A 21,001-nucleotide genomic window follows, 5' to 3' on the forward strand; every position below is an offset into this window, starting at 1 on the left:
CACTGTGGATACTTTTACACGTTAGCAAGGCCTGCCTGACCAGAATAGTGTGTTTGGCAATCATGTATTTGATTGCTTTTTCAAGAGGTTTAACATAACTTAACTGTTGTGTTTTAATAAGCCTAGGCATATTTAAACATTGTTATTTCAATAGAATAATTGTGAAAAGTTCTGGGGGGAGGCAAATATCTTTTTTATAAGGAGGGGGACGGGGGTATTAAAAAGTTTAAAGACCACTGCCCTAAAGGAACGAAAGGTCTGCCTCTCATATTTAAAATCAAGACCATTTTGCCCACATCAACAAATCGGCCTCCTCTGCGTCTCAACATCATATGGAGTCCTAAAAGCCTCCGTCCTCTGCACTATGCCTTTTTATGACTTTCGGAGCGCCAGGCTTAGACCAGGACCATGCACCCAATTACAAGAAATGCGGTATCTGATGATCTTCGAAGGATTTGACAGTGTCTTCTTATGGATTAACTTTAGGTTGTTTTCAGTTCAGAAATATAACTTATTCCCCTCTTTTCTTATCCTAGCGGGGGAGGCTAGCAACTATCAAAATGATGCTTCTTCCTATTGTCAATATTTATCTCTCGATGCTTCCTATTTCTCTCCCACTCTATTTCTTCAAAACGATAAACCGCCTCCTAACAAAATTCTTATGGAATAATCGCAAAGCTAGGATTTCTCTCACTCGTCTCCAACAACCAAAAGATTTAAGGGAGTCAACTTTCCTAACCTTACCGATTTCATACAGTTTTCACTTTAAAACAAATTTGACCCTTTTTAACAGACTCGTTTTGTCCTCCCTTAACAGCTTGGAGTTCAATCGAGCTCGCGCAACTATCACCTTTTTTGTTTCTTACAGCTTCTCGCTTATCTCATCCTCCGAAGCGATTTCTCTCCCCATATTTAAACACTCCAAAGCACTTGCTCTTTGACTGTCTCGTTCCTTTCTCTCACATGCTGATTCTCACTCCATAACTCCGATTTGGTATAATAAATTCTTAAAGATTAACAACAGAGTGCTATTCTGGAAGGAATGGATTGACAAAGGTATCATTACTTATGACCAATTACTTAAAGATAACTCCTTGAGGGATTTTTCAGACATTTGTGACTCATTTGACCTTTCCAACACACACTCTTCCCAGTACCCCTTGCTTAAAAATGCCCTAACCTCTTTTATTTCTCAAAATAGCTCCCTGACCACTACTACCCCGATCCTCTCCCCTCCTCCAGACTTTTCAATTCCTCTCAAAGCTGCTGCCATTTATAAACTACTTTCCCGTCCCACTGCAGATAGGTCCAAGTCTAAACTTTAACTCTTATGGGAAAGGGATCTAGCTCAGGAATTCTCCTTCCAGGTTTGGGACTCTATATGGTCTAAAATACATACCGTTTTCCACTCTGCCAGCACCACACAGACTTTATACTTCTTTTATAACAGACTTTTTTTCACCCCTTCTGATTTACATAAATTCAGATTACTCGGATCCAAAAAATGTTGGTCCTGATCATATGTTGATAGTGATTTTCTTCCTATGTTTTTTCATTGCCCGTTGGTTAAATCCCTTTGGTCTTGCATCTGGTCAAAAATAAATGACATTTTAGCCACAGACTATCCTTTTGATATTGTTCATATTTCTTGGGGAGGTTCCTCACCTATATGGAATGTTCAATGTAACGTACGTAAATTTATAGATCTATATATAGCCATTTCCTTTCAGATAATCACAACCAACTGGAAAGATACTTTAAAGATCTCATACAGTGCCTGGTGGAACCTGTTATGTCATCATCATAGGCTTGATCGTGCCTTTGCCACCACAGTACCTTTACTGATCAAAAAAGACTTGTTATAGTTACCTTTAACTGATTTCCTTTCTAGACATGTTCCTTGAATTTTACCTTTTCTCCCTTTATATTTTTAATTGTTATTATTAATTAGCATTTCACTTTTAATTGATTATGGAAATTTATGATTTTTAATTTGTGTTTCATGTTACCCTTCTTTTCTTCCTCCCCCTCCCCCTTTCTCTGTCTCTTTTCTCTCCCTCCCTCCCACAAAACAAAATACCTTTAAAAGCTTTTTCTCCTTGGTATAGTTTCTATATCCCTTTTTGGGGTTACATTGCATGTTGTTAATTTTTAATATTCTTTCACCTTCTTTTTACCGCCATATGTTTTTTGTAATGATGTTTTACTATGCCTATCTTATTCAATAAAGCTTTCGAAAACTCGAGAAATATAACTTATTTGAGCATGCTGTGGTTACTCACCAGTCTGTGGCATCCACTGGTTGTCCAGCTCCTCCCATGCCACAGTGGCACCCATAGCTGGCGTAATCGGTGATTGCATTCTTCCCAGTAACCTTTTTAATCATGTCAGCAAAGTTAAAAATATGTCCGTGAGCCACAAGACAAACTGCAAAGAAACGAAGATTACACAGTCAGTTTCGAAGACAGCCAAGGTGAAATCTTTATTAAGCAAATGCACATTTGCTGAAATGAAGAGTTTAGAGTTTCACTAATTTTTTGCAAAAGTGATTTTTTTTTTGCATTTATGCTTTATTGCATAGTTTTCTTCTGAGAGAGACTGGTTTGCATAGAAAATATATCAGATTAATCTGTTGTGTGGGGAGCTTCTTTCCTCGGTATCTCACATGATTTTATTTAGAACTGCCTACAACTTTCAAACAACAAACGAGCCAATTGCATTTCTCGTAATTTTCCATAACTTTTATTTAAAATGATCCATGTTACAGGAGGGAAGCATTTCCTAATTTTACTACCCTGTCTGAAGGGGAGCGGTTCGGGCATGGGTGCATAGGGAGGTATCTGCACATACACAGCTCAGACCAGGATGAATTGGAGAAATAATTCAGGCATGTATGGGGGAATATGGACTTGTAAGGGGATAGAGCACGGCCTCAGTGGATGCAAGTCAGTCTGCAGATAGAGATCCCCAGCCGGGATGAAGCGAGTGTTGTCTCTTGGGAGGAGGTTGGCTGAGGAGGGTCTGAGAGATAGTGCTTGGACCTGTGTATATGGAAAAGGGTTTAAGCGGTCAGAACTTTAGCCAATATGTCTGGAATTGGGGTCTACTTATGATGATCTCTTGCTTGGAAGACGCAGTGGGGTTGGCAGAGGATGATCCTGGAGGGATAACGAGGGTCAATAGAGGGAGATCTTCGGAGTGGATTGAGGCAGAGAGAGGAGCAGTTAGAGATCAAGGACAGAAAAAGGGAAAAGATTCTGCAGATGGAGGCCTCAGACCTGGCTAAACAGAGAGAGGACGTATATAAAGACTCCCCTTCTACTTATACCTATTCTTGGGGCAGGGAAAATACAATTGTAAATAACAAATCCCTAAGTAATTATTTTCTAATTTGCATTATGTAATATAATTGCAACATGATGCTAAAAAAGGCAAAGTGATCACATAGAAATGATGTTAAAAATACTTTTATTAATACAAATTATCTAAAAATCTATGATGCATCCTACCTGTACTATTACGTTGCAAAAGTATAAAACACAGAGAAGGCGAAGACATATGCTCCACTATCTAAATGTCTCTCAATAAACAACTGTAATCAAACAATCATTTCATTTATATAATTTCGACAATTGGGTTGATATAAGAATAATATTACAGATTTAATCAATTAGAAAAACATTTTCAGATGAAATTATGACAATATGAACCATAAATGTGTAGATATTTATCAAAAATCAATAATATATAAAAAAAAAGTCAAAAAAAGTTGTAAAATAACTCATGTATCCAAATTGAGAGACAGCGGAGTGCCTTTGATCATGGATGGATCGTGTCATATCTACGTGCGTTTCGGCGACCCAAGCTCCTTCATCATGAATGCCACAGATAGCTTGTCAACTATAAAGCTCTGATGAATATAACTCAAGTTGTGTGAAGGGGAGCAAAAATGAAAACAAGATCGACTAGTTCTAATTTATATGTTTCTTATGAGATGTAGAAACCCATATGGGACTGAAAACTCCATTTGACTAGGTGGCAAACAGATGACAATCTATGTAGAACAACCTTAAGAAGTTAGAATATGACGATTCTCATCAGAAAAAATGTCCCCGACTGTAAAGATAGTATAATCTTGATTACCTATCTGCTAACTCTCAGTATGAATGCGAGAGAGTAGGCAGGCTGGAGGTTCTTACTGGATGTACACCACTGCGTGAATGCGGTGATAATTAAATATCCTGTACCTCTCGTCCATCAAGAGAAAATGACGAGACCGATTCAGACTCAGCTGGTTAGTGCAGCAATGTGGAAAACCTTTTGAGAAGGAGCAAGTGGTTTCGAGAAGAATAGTGGCAAGGAGTGACAACACTCACAAGCAAAATCTAGGTGTGTTATGGGCATTCATCAGACATGCATGTGTCAGGGAATGGACTTCAGAGCAGCGAGCGAGAGTGTAGCAGCACATAGGCAAGTGGTGCTCTGGGTCTCCTTTTGCATGAAGGTGAAAAGGAGGTGAGCTGTGACTGCAGAGGAGAGAGGCAAATCGGAAAATGGAAAGACATGAGAGAGGATAAGCATGACAATGTTGTTCATTTCAGAAAAAGGAGGTAGATCTTTCTGTGGGTAGACAAGGGGGAACATTTCTGGGCTTATGGAAGAATAACGCATGCCTTTGACAAGTGAGAAGGCAAAGGTGGTGACGACCAGGCTTACATTTTGGGCACTGAATTGGATTTAGAAAAGTGGAGGAAAAGGTCTCCCGAAAGAAAGTTACAGTTATTGGTACAAAGATTGTGGAGCTGCTGAGTTGAGGAAAGTTCAGAGTCCTCTGGGACATTTAAAATTTGCCTCTGGTGTTAGTAGCAGGCTAAATATTTTACATGAGACTGCTCTGTGATTCTAGTGGCAGTGCTGCTATATTGTAGTGTTGATGTGAGAATGGCTGTGAAGCAGGAATCAGCAATTTTGAGGAGTTTTGATAAATTGATTATGCGGGTCTCTAGGAATTAAACTTAATATTGAGTCTAGTTACTTTCAAATGAAGTAGGTGCAGCTAGTTTTTCACTACACTGGAAGGGTAGCTGCGTGCTGAAATACTGCTAAAGAAGTATTAGCGCATAAAGAGGAGTGTGACGAGTTTTAAAAAATGTTTTCTACTTGTGGTGACTTTTGTATTGTGGGGGGATTTTAGCAAACAAGAAGGTGACTTTCAACACCAACGATGAGGCAGTGGTGTCACTGGTGAGCAGGAAGGCATCAAAGGGGGAAAATAGTTTGTGGCCTCTACACATATTCATGTTGGGATGTGTAAAACACAGCATTGCTTTTATCGTGAGGAACTATCCCAGTGTGTAAAAATGGCATCAGGGAGGAATTGCCTCACTCATGGTGACCGAGGTTATGTGGGCTGGTACCAGAAGCAAATGCTGTTGTCGATGTACAACATTTAGACAGAATTTTAAACAAAAATATTGTGGGACAAAATATTGTGGCAAGAATATTGAGAACAAAAATAATGTGAAGGTAAGTTTCTATAGGTAAGCAAAATTTGACTATATATACCTCCACATATATGTACCTTGACGATATATATTACCTACTGGCTGTCGCCAGCAGGTAGTTATAGTTAAGACCATGTTTCTATTCATAAGGCGTTTTTTCGTTTGCTAATATCTTTGGCGCCGTTTGACGAATCTTTGCAAAATTTTCAAAACTAATACCCTGCTCAGGTCAGCTCCAATCTTGAAAGTTTCAGGGTGATTCGTCAAGCAAGGGCCGAGAAAAAGGGGGGGTCTCAAAACGCGTTTTCTTCATGTTAATTTCCAAATTACACTTTAGACAAAGCTACAGCCCGAACTGCTGAACGGAATTACACCAAATTTCCAGCTCAGGAAGCGACCTTTTTTTTAAATGGTGTAAATCCGTTTAGTAGTTTCTGAGAAATACATACATAAAAAATATTAGTATCTGGTGAGTGCAGAGTGTTGGCAGCCATCTTGTGACTCGGTTGAACCGAGTCACAAGAAAGCAGTAAAAAAACAATAAAAAAAGCTGAAAAGGTAGAAATACCCTGACCCTGCTCAGGGGGTCCCAAAAAATAATTTAAAAAAAAAGATTTTGGCAGGATTATCATAGGGTCCGCAAATCTAGCAGAACATTTTTGTTTTAAAACATAAGTGCGGTCTCCCGCGCTTTGTTTGTTTTAAGCCACCTGGTGGGCCAGGTCCCAGGGGCAATATGTAATTATGAAGCGAGGGCCCACGGGAACTCCCGCAGCCCTGGGGACCGCCACCTCCCCAGGGCTTCATTAATAATGTGCGGGGCCTCGAGGGTCCCCCCAAGCCCTGGGGACTGTCACGTCCCCGGGGCTTTAATTTATTTTGTGTGGGGGGCCTTCTGGCCCCCCCCAAGCCCTGGGGCACCACCACCTCCCCGGGGGAAACTTTATGCAAATACAGGGTCCAATACAGACCCCCGGCACTGGGGACCACCACCTCCCCCGGGCTTTAAACCAGTTTGGAGGGGGCCGGGTAGCCCCCCTCTAAGAGCCCTTCTTGGCCCTGGGGACCACCACCCCCAGGGCTGGCTCCACAAATGTCCTAGGGTGCCCACCTGCAGGACAGTATAGTGCAAAATGGTCCCAGCACAACATGAACAATACAAAACAAACATTAATAAATAAACAAGAAATTCAGAAAGAGAGTTCTAGTGTTATTTAATCACACTGAACGTCGAATTTCATGTATTCAGTTTGAACTTTCTGCAAATAACATTTCACAAAACAAATCAAATGTGCCCAAAGAGAGAATGGTGGGGAAAGGGGTTCAGTGAATTAGTGTGAAATTGAAAGGACATGTGAAGAGGACAATATATACTTTCATTGACAATCAAATTGATAGGCATGTTTCTCTCAACGCCACATATTTTACATGAAACTAATCACAAGATATGATATACTGTACATATATGTTGCCATGTAGAGTGAGAATCGCAGCACAACATGCACTGTTGATGTTACTGGCAGTTAGATTATGTCGACGTTTCGACCCCCTGGTTCGTGTAGGTTTTCTTTGGGACCTGACAAAATGGGGTCTTCCTCGGGACAAGGGTGAGGGTGAAAGGTGGAAAGGAGGAAGGGCACCTAAACAAATTAATAAGGAGAATAAAATGTGTCAGATTGATACTTGATGTTCTGACGTTGGAGAAAACACAAGTAAATTTACGTTAAAAAAAATTACCGTTACTGCCTAGGTTGGCAGGTTTCTGAGACGCGTGATGTCGTCAGAGAAAGGGGGTCCAGAGCCTCCCAGCGGTACAGTGAAGAGAGTGATGGCCACCTAAAGAAATGAGGTGCTAATTAGTAAAGGCCTCTTAAGGAAATGAGGTCCCAATATAGAACAAGGATTGGCGTCAGACTTACTTAGCCAAAGGGGAGACCAATCCCCTATTATTCGAAGGAGGCAGTTCAAAAATCTGCCTATGTACAGCCGTGGGTAGATAAACATAGGCTGGGGCGAGTCAAGGGGTATCGCAGTTTGCTATGGCAGGGTGGAGCACTACTGCTTTGCTTCATGGAAGTGAGAGTGGGAAAACTGCTCTTGCTTCCATGAAGCAAAGCAGATTAGCTTTTGGGCAAATGGCACTGCATGTTAGCAGCTCCCCTTGTCCCAAAGCAATGCCAGCTCCCCCAGGAGGTGGGGAGCTGGCTGGCACCGCGGGGGCATTGGGGCTCCCCAGCGCTCCCAAACACAGAGGCCATGCCCCAGGGCATGGGGTCCCCGGGGCCGAAAATGGACTCAGGAGGGGGGCCACGCGGTCCCCCTCCAAAATGTTTTTTTTTAAAAGACAGGCCAGGCCCGGGGGATGGGGTCACGGGGCCAAAAGTGTTCCAGGTAAGGGGGGCCACGCCGCCCCTCATCTATAAATAAAGGTTTTACCAAGCCCAGGGGATGGGGTCCCCAGGGCCAAAATCGGTGCAAGATCCTCTTCCTTTTCAATTGTTTTTATTAAAAAAATGGCTAAAGACCCAGGGGATGGGGGTCCTGGGGCCCAAAAGGGTTAGGGGAAGGGCAAGGGGGGCCACACAGCCCCCCTTCCTAAAAGGAAAAAAGAAACCGGTAACTCGCCGGAGGCTCCGCCCCCTCCCTGCAGCACTAAGCAAATGCACCTCCTGGTGCATTCTGTGTTGGGGGATTAAGTCTCCTTGAATCCTAAGGGTCCTTGGGGGCCAACAAGCCCACCAGGTATCTCCAGTAAGCCCCACACAGTGGGGTTGCTGAGAGGTGGTCCGAGGCCATGCCCCTTTTGACACCACACTGCAGATGAGCCTCTTGGCGCACTGCTGGTGGGGCGATGAGGTCCTCTTTTATCCTGAGTACCTCAGGACTAAAGTGAACTTCATCCCCCAAGCAGCAGTGCGCCAGGAGGCACGTTTTAGAGTGGTGTAAAAAAGGGGCATGGCCCCTGACCACCCTCAGCAATCCAGCTGTGTGGGGCTACTGGAGAAAACAGGAAGGCTAATTGGCCCCCAGGGACCCTCAGGAGGCAAGGTGACTTCATCCCCCAACCAAGAGTGCACCAGGAGGCGTGTTTGCAGAGTGGTGGACAAAGGGGGCATGGCCTGTGGCCACCTCTCAGAATCCCACTGTGTGGGGCTTACTGGAGGTAACAGGTAAGCTAGTTGGCCCCTAAATACCCCCAGCAGCGAAGGGGACTTCAATCCCCATCTAAGAGTGCGCCAGGGAGCGCATTTGCAGGGTGGTGGGAAAAGGGGGCATGGACTGCTATGAGGACTTAGCAATCCTTCTGTGTGGGACTTAGTGGCGGTAATAGGAAGGGTAGTTGGCCCCCAAGGATGTCCTTTGGGGCCAACTACCCCTCCTATTACCTCCAATAAGTCCAACACAGTGGGATTGCTAAGAGGTCTTCAGAGGCCACGCCCCCCCTTTCTCCACCACTCTGCAAATGCACCTCCTGGCGCACTACTGGTTGGGGGATAAAGTCCACTTTACCGCTGAGGGACTTTGGGGGGCAAGAAGCCCTCCTGGTTCCTCCTGTAAGTGCTATGCAGCGGAATTTCTGAGTACTGGTCGGAGGCCCAGCCCCCTTTCTCCACCAATCTGTAAATGTGACTACTAGTTAAAGAAGCTTTTGCAATGTAATAGGTCTCACATTTGCGAAAGTTAGGTCTATTGGTGTTGTAAATGTAAACGTTTTTTACTCATTTTTTGGGGAGTGGATGTATGTTGTGTGTAGTGGAATTATGTGGTATGTTGTGCAGAGAAATTATGTGGATAGAAAGTGTGTGGTATTTAGTGTATAGAAATTATGTAGAGTGGACCAATGTGTTATGGAGAGTAATTATGTGGTATGGTAGTCTGTGTTGTGAAGTGGTAACCTCAGGTTTAGTCTTCTTCATTTCCATAGAAACTAAACTATAAACTCAATGAGACAAAAAAAGAAGGAGCCACTGAGGAGCACTACTGGACCTAGTCGGAGGTATGAGCAGTGCCACTCGAATTATGCGACTGTTCGGCTGCACCGAATTTCGCATAGTTAGACATTTTCCGCATTTGCAACATAATCCATCACCTGCTGCATAATCTGCAGATTTGAACAAAAAAACCTTGTTTCTAGCTCAGACGGCTCAAACTTTACCAAAACTGCAGCGACAAGTATTACAGCATGGTGGAAAGCCCCTTGAAGACCTGGAATAGTCACCTGTTACTTATTGTTAAATGTGGGTGTTAAATTAGTAATAATAGTGCACAAACAACTCTTGCTTCTTTCTGTGCCTCTCTTGTCTCTTTCTGCAATTCTCTTGCTCTTTTGTGCACCTTTCTTTCTTTGTTTGCACTTCTCTTGCCTCTTTCTACACATATCTTCCTCTTTCTGCACCTCCCTTCTTTCTGCACCTCTCTTGCTTCTTTCTGCACCTCTCTTGCTTCTATCTTTTGCACCTTTCTTACTGTTACTGGACCCTCTTCCCTCTTTCTGCGCCTCTCGTGCTTCTTTCTGCACCCCTTTTGCCTCTTTCTGCACCTCTGTTTCTTCTTTCTGCACTTCTCTTGCATCTTTCTCCACCTCGCTTGCTTCTTTCGGCATCTCGCTTGCTTCTTTCTGCACCTCTCTTCCCTCTTTTTCCCCCTTCTTACCTCTTTAAGCACATCTCTTGCCTCTTTCTGCAACGTTCTTTCCTCTTTCTGCAGTTCTGTTGCCTCTTACTACACCTCTATTGCTTCTTTCTGCACTTCTGTTGCCTCTTTCTGCACCCCTCTTGCCTCTTTCTGCACCTCTATTGGTTCTTTCTGCACGGCTCTTGCTTCTTTCTGCACCCCTCTTCCCTCTTTCTGCACCTCTCCTGCCTCCGTCTGCACCCCTGTTCTCTCTTTCTGCACCTGTTTTGCCTGTTTTGCCTTCTTTCTGCACCTCCGTAGGTTCTTTCTGCACTTCTCTTGCTTTTCTTTGCATCTCTCTTGTTCTGCACCCATCTTGCCTCTTTCTACACAACTCTTTCTTCTTTCTGCACCTCTGTTAGCTCTTTCTGCATCTCTCTTGTCTCTTTCTGCAACTCTCTTGCCTCTTTCTGCACTTCTCTTGCCTCTTTCTGCACCCCTCTTGCTTGTTTCTGCACTTCTCCTGACTCTTTCTGCACGTCACTTGCCTCTTTCTGCATTTCTTTTGCTTTGTTCTCACCTCTTGTTTCTTTCTGCAACTCTTTTGTCTCTTTCATCACTTCTCTTGCTTCTTTCTACACCTTTGTTGCTTTTTTCAGCACTTCTGTTGCCTCTTTCTGCACCTGTCTTACCTCTTTTTGCACCACTGTTGCCTCTTTCTGCACCCCTCTTCCCTCTTTCTGTACCTCGCCTGCCTCTTTCTGCACCTCCCTTGCCTGTTTCTGCACCTCTGTTGCCTCTTTCAGCACCCTTCTTCCCTCTTTCTGCATCTCTGTTGCTTCTTTCAGCACTTCTGTTGCTTCTTTCTGCACCTCTCTTGCTATGTTCTGCATCACTCTTGCCTCTTTCTGCAGCCTTCTTCTCTCTTTGTGCACCCTTCTTGCCGGTTTCTTCAAATCTCTTGCCTGTTTCTGCACTTCTATTGCCTCTTTCTGAGGTTCTCTTGCCTCCTTCTGTGCCTTCAATTGCTTTTTTTCTGCACATCTCTTGCCTCTTTCTGCACCCCTCTTGCCTGTTTCTGCCCCTCACCTGCCTCTTTCTGTACCTCTTTTACCTCTTCCTGCACTTGTCTTGCCACTTTCTGCATGTCACTTGCCTCTTTCTGCACTACTCTTGCTTTTTTCTGCACCCTTCTTCCTTCTTTCTGCAACAATTTTGTATCTTTCATCACTTCTGTGGCTTCTTTCTGCACTTCTCTGGCCTGTTTCTGCACATGTTTGCCTCTTCCTGCACCACTGTTGCCTTTAACTTCACCTCACTTGCTTCTTTCTGCACCCCTCCTGCCTCTTTCTACACCCCTCTTTCTGTACCTCTCTTGACTCTTTCGCACCCCGTTCTCTCTTTCTCCACCTGTTTTGCCTGTTTCTGCACCTCTCCTGCCTGTTTCTGCACCTCTCTAGCCTCTTCCTGCACTTCTCTTGCCTCTTTCAGTACCTCGGTTGCTTCAGTCTGCACTTCTCTTGCCTCTTTCTGCACCCCTCTTCCCTCTTTCTGCACCCCTGTTGCTTCTTTCAGTACTTTTCTTGCTTCTTTCTGTACACCTCTACTACTTTCCGAACACCTCGTGCCTCTTTCTGCACCCTTCTTCCCTTTTTGTGCACCTCGACTGCATGTTTCTGTAACTCTCTTGCCTCTTTCTACAGTACTCTTGCCTCTTTCTGCACCTCTGTTTCTACTTTCTGCACCCCTCTTTCCTCTTTCTGTACCTCTCCTGCCTCTTTCTGCACCTTGCCTGCCTGATTCTGCACCTCTGTTGCCACTTTCTTCACTTCTCTTGCCTATTTCTTCACCTCTGTTGCTTCAGTCTACACTTCTCTTGCCTCTTTCTGCACCCCTCTTCCCTCTTTCTGTACCCCTCTATTTCTTTCTGCACCCCTCTTGCCTCTTTCTGCACCCTTCTTGCCTCTTTTTGCACCCCTCTTTCCTCTTTCTGCACCTCTCTTGCCTCTATCTGCACCCCTGTTCTCTCTTCCTGCACCTCTGTTGCTTCTTTCTGCACTTCTCTTGCCTATTTCTGCACCCCTCTTGCCTCTTTCTGTACCTCTGTTGGTTCTTTCTGCACCTCACTTGCTTTTTTCGCCATCTCTCTTGCTTTTTTATGCACCCCTCTCACCTCTTTCTGCACCCTTCTTCCGTCTTTGTACACCTCTCTTGCTTCTTTCTGCACTTCTCTTTCCTCTTTCTGCACCTCTCCTGCCTGTTTCTGTACCTCTCTAGCCTCTTCCTGCACTTCTGTTGCCTCTTTCTGCACCTCTGTTGCTTCAGTCTACATTTCTCTTGCCTCTTTCTGCACCTCTGTTGCTTCTTTCAGCACTTCTCTAGCTTCTTTCTGTACCCCTCTACTTCTTTCTGCACCCCTCTTGCCTCTTTCTGCACCATTCTTTCCTTTTTGTGCACCTCTATTGCCTGTTTCTGCAACTCTCTTGCCTCTTTCTGCAATTCTCTTGCCTCCTTCTGCCCCTCTGTTTCTTTTTTCTGCACTTCTCTTTCCTCTTTCTGTACTTGTCTAGCCTCTTTGTGTACCAGTGCTGCCTTTTTCTGTACCTCTCTTGCCTCTTTCTACACCCCTGTTTCCTCTTTCTGCACCTCTCCTGCCTGTTTCTGCACCTCTGTTGCTTCTTTCTGCACTTCTCTTGCCTCTTTTTGCACCTCTTTTGTTTGTTTCTGCACTTCTCTTGCCTCTTTCTGCACCCCTATTCCTTCTTTATGCACCTCTGTTGCTTCTTGCTGCACTTCTGTTGCTTCTTTCTGCACCGCTCTTGCAAATTTCTGCACCCTTCTTGCCTCTTTTTGCACCCCTCTTTCCTCTTTCTGTACCTCTCTTGCCTCTATCTGCACCCCTGTTCTCTCTTTCTGAACCTCTGTTGCCTGTTTCTGTAACTCTGTTGCCTCTTTCTGCAGTTCTCTTGCCTCCTTCTGCACCTCTGTTGCTTCTTTCTGCACTTCTCTTGCCTCTTTCTGCACCCCTCTTGCCTCTTTCTGTACCTCTGTTGCTTCTTGCTGCACTTCTCTTGCTTCTTTCTGCACCGCTCTTGCAAATTTCTGCACCCTTCTTGCCTCTTTTTGCACCCCTCTTTCCTCTTTCTGTACCTCTCTTGCCTCTATCTGCACCCCTGTTCTCTCTTTCTGAACCTCTGTTGCCTGTTTCTGTAACTCTGTTGCCTCTTTCTGCAGTTCTCTTGCCTCCTTCTGCACCTCTGTTGCTTCTTTCTGCACTTCTCTTGCCTCTTTCTGCACCCCTCTTGCCTCTTTCTGTACCTCTGTTGGTTCTTTCTGCACTTTACTTGCTTTTTTCCCCATCTCTCTTGCTTATTTATACACACCTCTCACCTCTTTCTGCACCCTTCTTCCATCTTTGTACATCTCTCTTGCCTCTTTCTGCACTTCTCTTTCCTCTTTCTGCACCTCTCTTGCCTCTATCTGCACCCCTGTTCTCTCTTTCTGAACCTCTGTTGCCTGTTTCTGTAACTCTGTTGCCTCTTTCTGCAGTTCTCTTGCCTCCTTCTGCACCTCTGTTGCTTCTTTCTGCACTTCTCTTGCCTCTTTCTGCACCCCTCTTGCCTCTTTCTGTACCTCTGTTGCTTCTTGCTGCACTTCTCTTGCTTCTTTCTGCAGCGCTCTTGCAAATTTCTGCACCCTTCTTGCCTCTTTTTGCACCCCTCTTTCCTCTTTCTGTACGTCTCTTGCCTCTATCTGCACCCCTGTTCTCTCTTTCTGAACCTCTGTTGCCTGTTTCTGTAACTCTGTTGCCTCTTTCTGCAGTTCTCTTGCCTCCTTCTGCACCTCTGTTGCTTCTTTCTGCACTTCTCTTGCCTCTTTCTGCACCCCTCTTGCCTCTTTCTGTACCTCTGTTGGTTCTTTCTGCACTTCACTTGCTTTTTTCCCCATCTCTCTTGCTTATTTATACACACCTCTCACCTCTTTCTGCACCCTTCTTCCATCTTTGTACATCTCTCTTGCCTCTTTCTGCACTTCTCTTTCCTCTTTCTGCACCTCTCCTGCCTGTTTCTGCACCTCTGTTGCCTCTTTCTGCACTTCTCTTGACTCTTTCTGCACCCCTCTTCCCTCTTTATGCACCTCTGTTGCTTCTTTCTGCACTTATCTTGCTTCTACCTTTTTGAACACAGATTTACAGAGTATGCTGTTTGAGGCACAGGTATTCAAGTATTTGTATGTTTATTTCTATGTAACATGTCACTAGGTAAAAGCAGAGGTGCATGCATGCATACCTTCACAAACGTGGTCAGACTTACAATAATGATATGGCAGGGGTTGCTGTTTTACATTTAGTAGGCCTAACATTCTGAGCAGTTGATGAATAGTGAACCTTCAAGAGAAAAGTGAGGTTTAAGACATCTTGGGAGAAAGATTAGTGATTAGGCTACTTTGTATTAGTATGTGGAAAGGTAGAGTCGAAGTAGACGTTTTTCTGCACCTCTGTTGCTTCTTTCTGCACCTCTCTTGCTTCTTTCTGCGCTTCTCTTGCTTCTTTGGGCGCCTTTCTTCCTCTTTCTGTACCTGCCCTACCTATGTAGGCATAGTTAAAAATTAGCATTTAAAAAACCTTAACAATTCAATGAAAATAACTATCGGTTTCACGGACATTATAGTTAGTATTAGCATTTTAAAAACCTGAGAAATTCACTGGAAAAAACTCAGGTTTCAGGGATGTTATAGTTAGGAATTAGCATTTTGAAACCTTAGGTATTCTCTGAAAAAACAACAGGTGTCAGGGATGTTATAGTTAGGCTGACATTTCACTTATACAAAAGCAGAGAAATTCAGCCTTTATATTTAGCTGAGCTCACTCAGGACATGGTCAGTGACATCACTGATGACATCTATAATGACATCACTGATAATATCACTAATGACAGCATCCTCTTAATATCTGATGTACCTCCTCACACCCTAAAATAACCATTCATACACCCACTCTAAAATACAGACTACCATTCTGAAAACCATAGACACACCAATACCAATTAGTATATACATACTCACTGATTCATAGGTCTACACACTCACCCACTCACTCACCCATTCAGTCACTCACTTACACAGTCACTCAACAATACAGCCACTGATATATGCACTGATATACCCATACAGACACTCACACACCGCCACTAACCCTTAGAGTTAATCAATCACCTAGTCAGTCACCCAAAGAATCAATCACACTGCCATTTACTTGCCTATACAGTTATACACACACCATCTCATGTATTCCAACATATGGTAACACATACTTACTCTTTTATACAATCACTGACACAAGCACACACTTATCCATACTGCCACTCTCACAATTACTCACTCTCACAAATAGTAACTTATCTACTCCCACTCTCACATATACTGACTTTCACATATGTAGTTACTCACACATATACCATCGAGACATCCAATCACTCATCAACACAGCCATATGCACACTCAGTCACCCATACAGCCCCTCGCAGATGCACTCATGAACCCATACACCAAGTGAATCACCCACTCACACATCCATTCAGAGTCACACATCCCCCACCCACCCACCCACCAACACAGACACTCAGACACCCATGCAGATACTCAGACAACCAATCATTAACCCATATAGACACTCATGTAGCTACTCACCAACCCATGCAGCCACTAACACACCAACTGACAGACTGATACAGACATTCACACAGATTAGTAATTCACCCATGCATTCACTAAGACACATTTAATCAATCACTTATACAGTCACTCACGCACCCACTAAATCATCCATACAGATACTCATACACTCACTCGTTCTTTGAATACACCTTGGTGTATATATACATATATATATATATATATTCACTTAAAAAACCATAGGTTTCACACATGTTATATTTAGCTGGACATTTCACTCGTAAAAAACCAATGAAATTCCCCCATTATAGTTAGTGCAGGCAACTATAACTCACGCGACCGCAATCCTCTGCTGATGACGTCAGATATTACATCACTGTATTTAGACACTTATTTACCCATGTCTTCTTCCATTAATCTTTAGCTATACATATATTACCAATATTTATTTTTCATAAAGACACATATGTCATCAGTGATGTAATATCTGACGTCATCAGCAGAGGATTGCGGTCGCGTGAGTTATAGTTGCCTGCACTAACTATAATGGGGGAATTTCACACAACACTTTACCGCACAACACTTTACCGCAAACCTACAGCAGGAAACACGACCTTGCATTCCTCTAGTTTCCACCTTAAACACACCATCCATAGTATTCCTTACGGGGAGATGTTACGGATCCGAAGAATCTGTAGCAACAACAATGACTTAGTAACCGCCCAGCAAGAAAGCAAGAACAGATTCTTAGAAAGGGGCTACAGCATCAAAATTATTGATGAGGCCATACAGAAAACTAGGTCTATGAAACGTGAGGATCTTTTGTTTAAACCATCCAGAAACAACAAAAAAACTACAACCAACACACAAGATGTATGTACTAATAAGATAGAGGAAACAAGATTAATCTTAACGTACAACAAACAGAAAGACAGCCTCAGTAAAATTATAAAAGACAATTGGTATTTATTACACCTAGACACGCAACTTAGTGAAATTATTCCATCTAACCCAACTATTACTTTCAGAAGGGCACCATCTACCAGTGACTTTTTAGTCAATAGCAGTCCAGAAATAAAATCAGGTACTAACTGGTTGACCAAACGTAGGGGTTTCTTGAAGTGCTCCACTTGTAAGGCTTGCAGGCATGCAACCAACAAAACTTCATTCACAATAGCCTTTGAGGACAAAGCTTACACGATCACGAAAAATATGACTTGCAAAACGGAATTTGTTATTTATGTGTTGGAGTGCTCTTGTGGGCTGCAATACGTGGGATCCACTAAGTTGCAGGTCCACAAGAGAATTCTCCAACACTTACGAGCAATTACGAATGTAGATTCATCCTATCCGGTGGCCCGACATTTTAGGGATTGCCATGAAAGCAACACAAAATTTCTTACATATTTTGCAATTGATTGTATTACGCCTCTTAGAAGAGGTGGTGATCGTGAGGCTCTCCTGAGAAAATTGGAGACAAAGTACATACTAGAACTGGACAGCAAAAGCCCACATGGGCTAAACACCATGGAAGACTTATACACGTGGCTTTAGAAAGTCTATATATAAAAATTAAGCAATTCAATATCTCTTAAATAAGCAACATTAGATATAGACTTCCCTTTCCAAAGGTTCTCCAATATCAGCAAAAAGAATAATTTTTAAACAATATATATTGACATATATGTTAGGATGCTCCTTTTTGTTTCCTCTCTCCCCCCTTTTCCCCTCCTTTTCCCCTCCTTTTCCCTGAAAGCCACCCCCGATTCTTAGTCAGTTCTGGACTACTACTGACCAAAAAATCACTTGTTGATGGGGCTTTTCTGTATGTTATCGTTGGTCGTGCAGAAAGGACTGGGCCCAATACAGGATCACTGCTTAGCATATGCCAGTTGTTATTGATGATTTTACTTAAACTATCCTTTTGTTTAGTGAATGTCAGGATTTGTCTAGGGCTACTAGTGTCCAGTGTTGTTTCTTTTCTTTGATCTAGTATCCTGTTTCTGCGCGAGGGTCTAAAGAGAAGCTCATCTCTAGATAAGGTTCTGGTTTTGTTTATGGCTGTGTCTATTGTTTTTTCCGTGTAACTTCTCTCCCAAAAACATTTTTTGCTCTCTGATTGTGCATCCATAAGATCTTTGTTGGTGCTACATATACGTCTAATCCTAAGCATTTCTCCATATGGGATGCTATTTATGGTGTGCCTAGGATGAAAGCTAGTAGAGTGGAGAGTAGTGTTGCCTGCTGTGGGCTTTCTATGTAATTTAGTGTGTAGCTGCATTTCTGATATATACACTTCTACATCTAAAAAGCAAATACTCTCTTTACTAATATCATAGGTAAAATGCAGATTTAGTTCATTGTTGTTAATTTGATCAACAAAAATTTGTGCGCTCTGTTCAGATCCCCGCCATATGACAAATAAATCGTCAATATAACGAATCCAAACAATGATGTTATTGGAGAGAGCTTCAGTAAACTTTGTATTCAGTATGAGTTCTTCCCACCAACCCATATGGAGGCAAGCGTAACTAGGCGACAAGCTTGCCCCCATAGCTACTCCTCTTGTCTGTTGGTATATTTGTTGATGGAACAAAAAATAGTTGTTATTTAGGCAGAATTGAATTAGATTGATGATCATTTTGTTATGTTGGTGATATTCCAACTGCCTATTGTACAAAAAATGTTCGACCGCTCGTAAACCATCTCTGTTATGTATAGAAGTATATAAATTAGATACATCCAGGGATAGTAACACAAAGTCATTCTGCCATTCCACATTTTGGATTTTTCTCAAAAAGTCTGTGGTATCTTGTACAGATGAGGGCAATGATTTGACATGATTTTGCAAGAAGGAGTCTATGTAGATTGATACATTCTCCAGTAAGCTTTTCTTAGCCGAGATGATTGGTCTGCCCGGCGGATTGTCTATGTTTTTGTGGACTTTAGGTATAAAATATATGATCGGGTTATCGGATAGTCAATTTTCATATTCTTATACTCATCTTGATTGATTAAACCCAGACTTTTCCTAGCCAACAGTTTCGTGTGGAGTTCATGCTGAGCAGCTAGCATTGTTTGTTTGTTACTCAGTTTGTAGTAACCACGATCATTTAGTTGGGTCATAGCTTCCTTGAGATATTTTTATTTTTGCCAAATCACCACGTTCCCCCCTTTGTCAGAATTTCGAATGACTATGTTGTCATTATCTCTCAATTTGGAGATAAGTTGATGATACTTTTGTCGGGTGTAATCATATTTTGTCTTGCTGGTCTTCATTTTATAATTCAGTTTTTTAACTTGAGCTGTAACGGTCTCACTGAATACATCAACTGTGTCTCTTGGCATGATGGGGACAAATTTGGATTTGGGTTTGAAATTGGTTCTTATCGTCATATTTGTCTTGATCCCTTGTTGGTTAAGAAGACTCTGTGTATTCTCTAGAGATGTGTTCTCCGGAAGTGAATTGTTTGCACTTTCATTTGCTAATGCTTTTAAGTCCCCCAATGTTTTTGCATCATGAGCTGTAAGGCCACTGACAGAGTTTACTTCACTGGATGTAATTATTTCACTGGGCTGTCTACTTTTGGATTGTTGTTGTAGATGGAATTTCTTTAATTTTAATTTTCTTATGAATTTATATATGTCTGCCCTTGTTTGGGGGTAATCAAAATTCGTTTCCGGGCAATAGGATAATCCTAGAGCTAACAGCTGTTGTTCTGCGCTGTCTAGATTCACATTAGCAAGATTTATGATCGAATTGTTTGTTTTGATGCCAGGCATTATTATTTGCGCCAATTCTTTCTTTGAGATTTCTTGTTGGAATTCTTTTTCATGCCTGCGCCTTCTTTTCCTTCGTTCCCGTCTTCTTGCATTTCGCCTTTGTTTGTGTTGGAATTTAGTTTCCTCGGGCGCAATGTATGGCGCCGCTCTTCCCTTAAAAAATTCAATTCATCTACTAATGTGTGTTTCTGTTTGTTACTGGTAGATGGACTCGCTGTTTCTTGATTTACGTCTAGGTCCGATCCGCTATCCATTATTGAGCTAAGATCCGAGAGAGATGAGGCTACTTGGTTTGGACGATTTAAGCCTGTCATCTGATCATTACGTGTCATTTGCCCCATGCTTGTATGTGAGGCCTTCACAGCGTCATATTTTCAGGCGAAGGTAAAGATTTGTCCTCTTTCATAGTCTTGCTTGTCTCTTTGGAATTTGAAAGTTTTCCGTTTCTTAATTATGTTTTCTTCTTTTTTTAATCTTATCATCATTTTATCCCTTAATTTGGAAATTGTACGTGTATCTTCCAGAGCAGCAATTTTGATATTAAGTTGATCAATTTCTTTTTGTAATTCAACTCTGTCTATTTGTGCATATTTAATTAAAATTTCCATTAGATTTTTAGATGATGCCAAATTACTCTCAGCCCATTCATGTAGCATATTTTTGTTTGGATTTTCGTAGCTGGGGGCCAGTAAAATACGGAGACCACGCGGGACCCGACCCACTTCCAGATACTTGGTGAGAGACTTGTGCTCCCACCATTTCGCTTGCTCCACCTTCATGGCTTTTTCTAGTTTTCTAAACAAATCTTTACTGTTATTTCCCCCTTTAGTGCTTTGTTCATCATTGGCTTGTGTTACGAGTTGAACATTTGTGGTTTCCGTGAACATTTCTTCCGCCGCTTCCTCTCTACTTCGCAGTACGTCGGCGGCCATAGTTCTAAGCGCTAATAACTATTTCTGCGTGAAAGTCGCACACAATATGCTTGCACGCTGCTGCACACCTCCCACCGGACCTTCTACTGGCAGTTCCTACCTTCCGTGGTGTTCGACAGTTATTCCCGCGTCCTCCGACATGGAATCTCCCGCTGTCCCACCCGTTGGCTCGGGCTGCGTTTTTCTTGGTGTCCGGGGGCTGCTGCGGCGTTCTCCTCCAGGAGACTATTGCTTCCGGTTTCACCGCCAGATCCAGCTTCCTGCTGCTGCGCCCTGTTTGGGAGGGGGTCCGTTAACACCAGTGAAGCCGTCCTGGTACAAATTCCATTCAACCTTTTTTCCATTGGATTCAGGTGAGACACGAATCCGAAAACAGGAACGGACACCTCTTATTTAGTGCAATTTGTTTTATTTGATTGATGCGCTGTGCCGCCATAACGCGTTTCGGCCCCCCAGGATCTTGATCACATGACGCGCTGACAACACTCCCCCATT

General features: G+C 42.9%; 1 protein-coding gene across 2 annotated transcripts in view; it reads right to left on the reverse strand.

The window, feature by feature from the left end:
* Positions 1-21,001, reverse strand: part of LOC146867297 (basic phospholipase A2-like) — an 84,800-nt gene that overhangs the window by 56,225 nt on the left and 7,574 nt on the right. For both annotated transcript variants that reach the window (XM_085614886.1, XM_085614887.1), the window contains exon 2: positions 2,283-2,427. In XM_085614886.1, the coding sequence (XP_085471012.1) occupies positions 2,283-2,427 (145 nt within the window). The remainder of the gene's footprint in view (positions 1-2,282; positions 2,428-21,001) is intronic.

This window comes from Triturus cristatus, chromosome 1_2, assembly GCF_964204655.1.
Source record: "Triturus cristatus chromosome 1_2, aTriCri1.1, whole genome shotgun sequence".
NCBI lineage: Eukaryota > Metazoa > Chordata > Amphibia > Caudata > Salamandridae > Triturus > Triturus cristatus.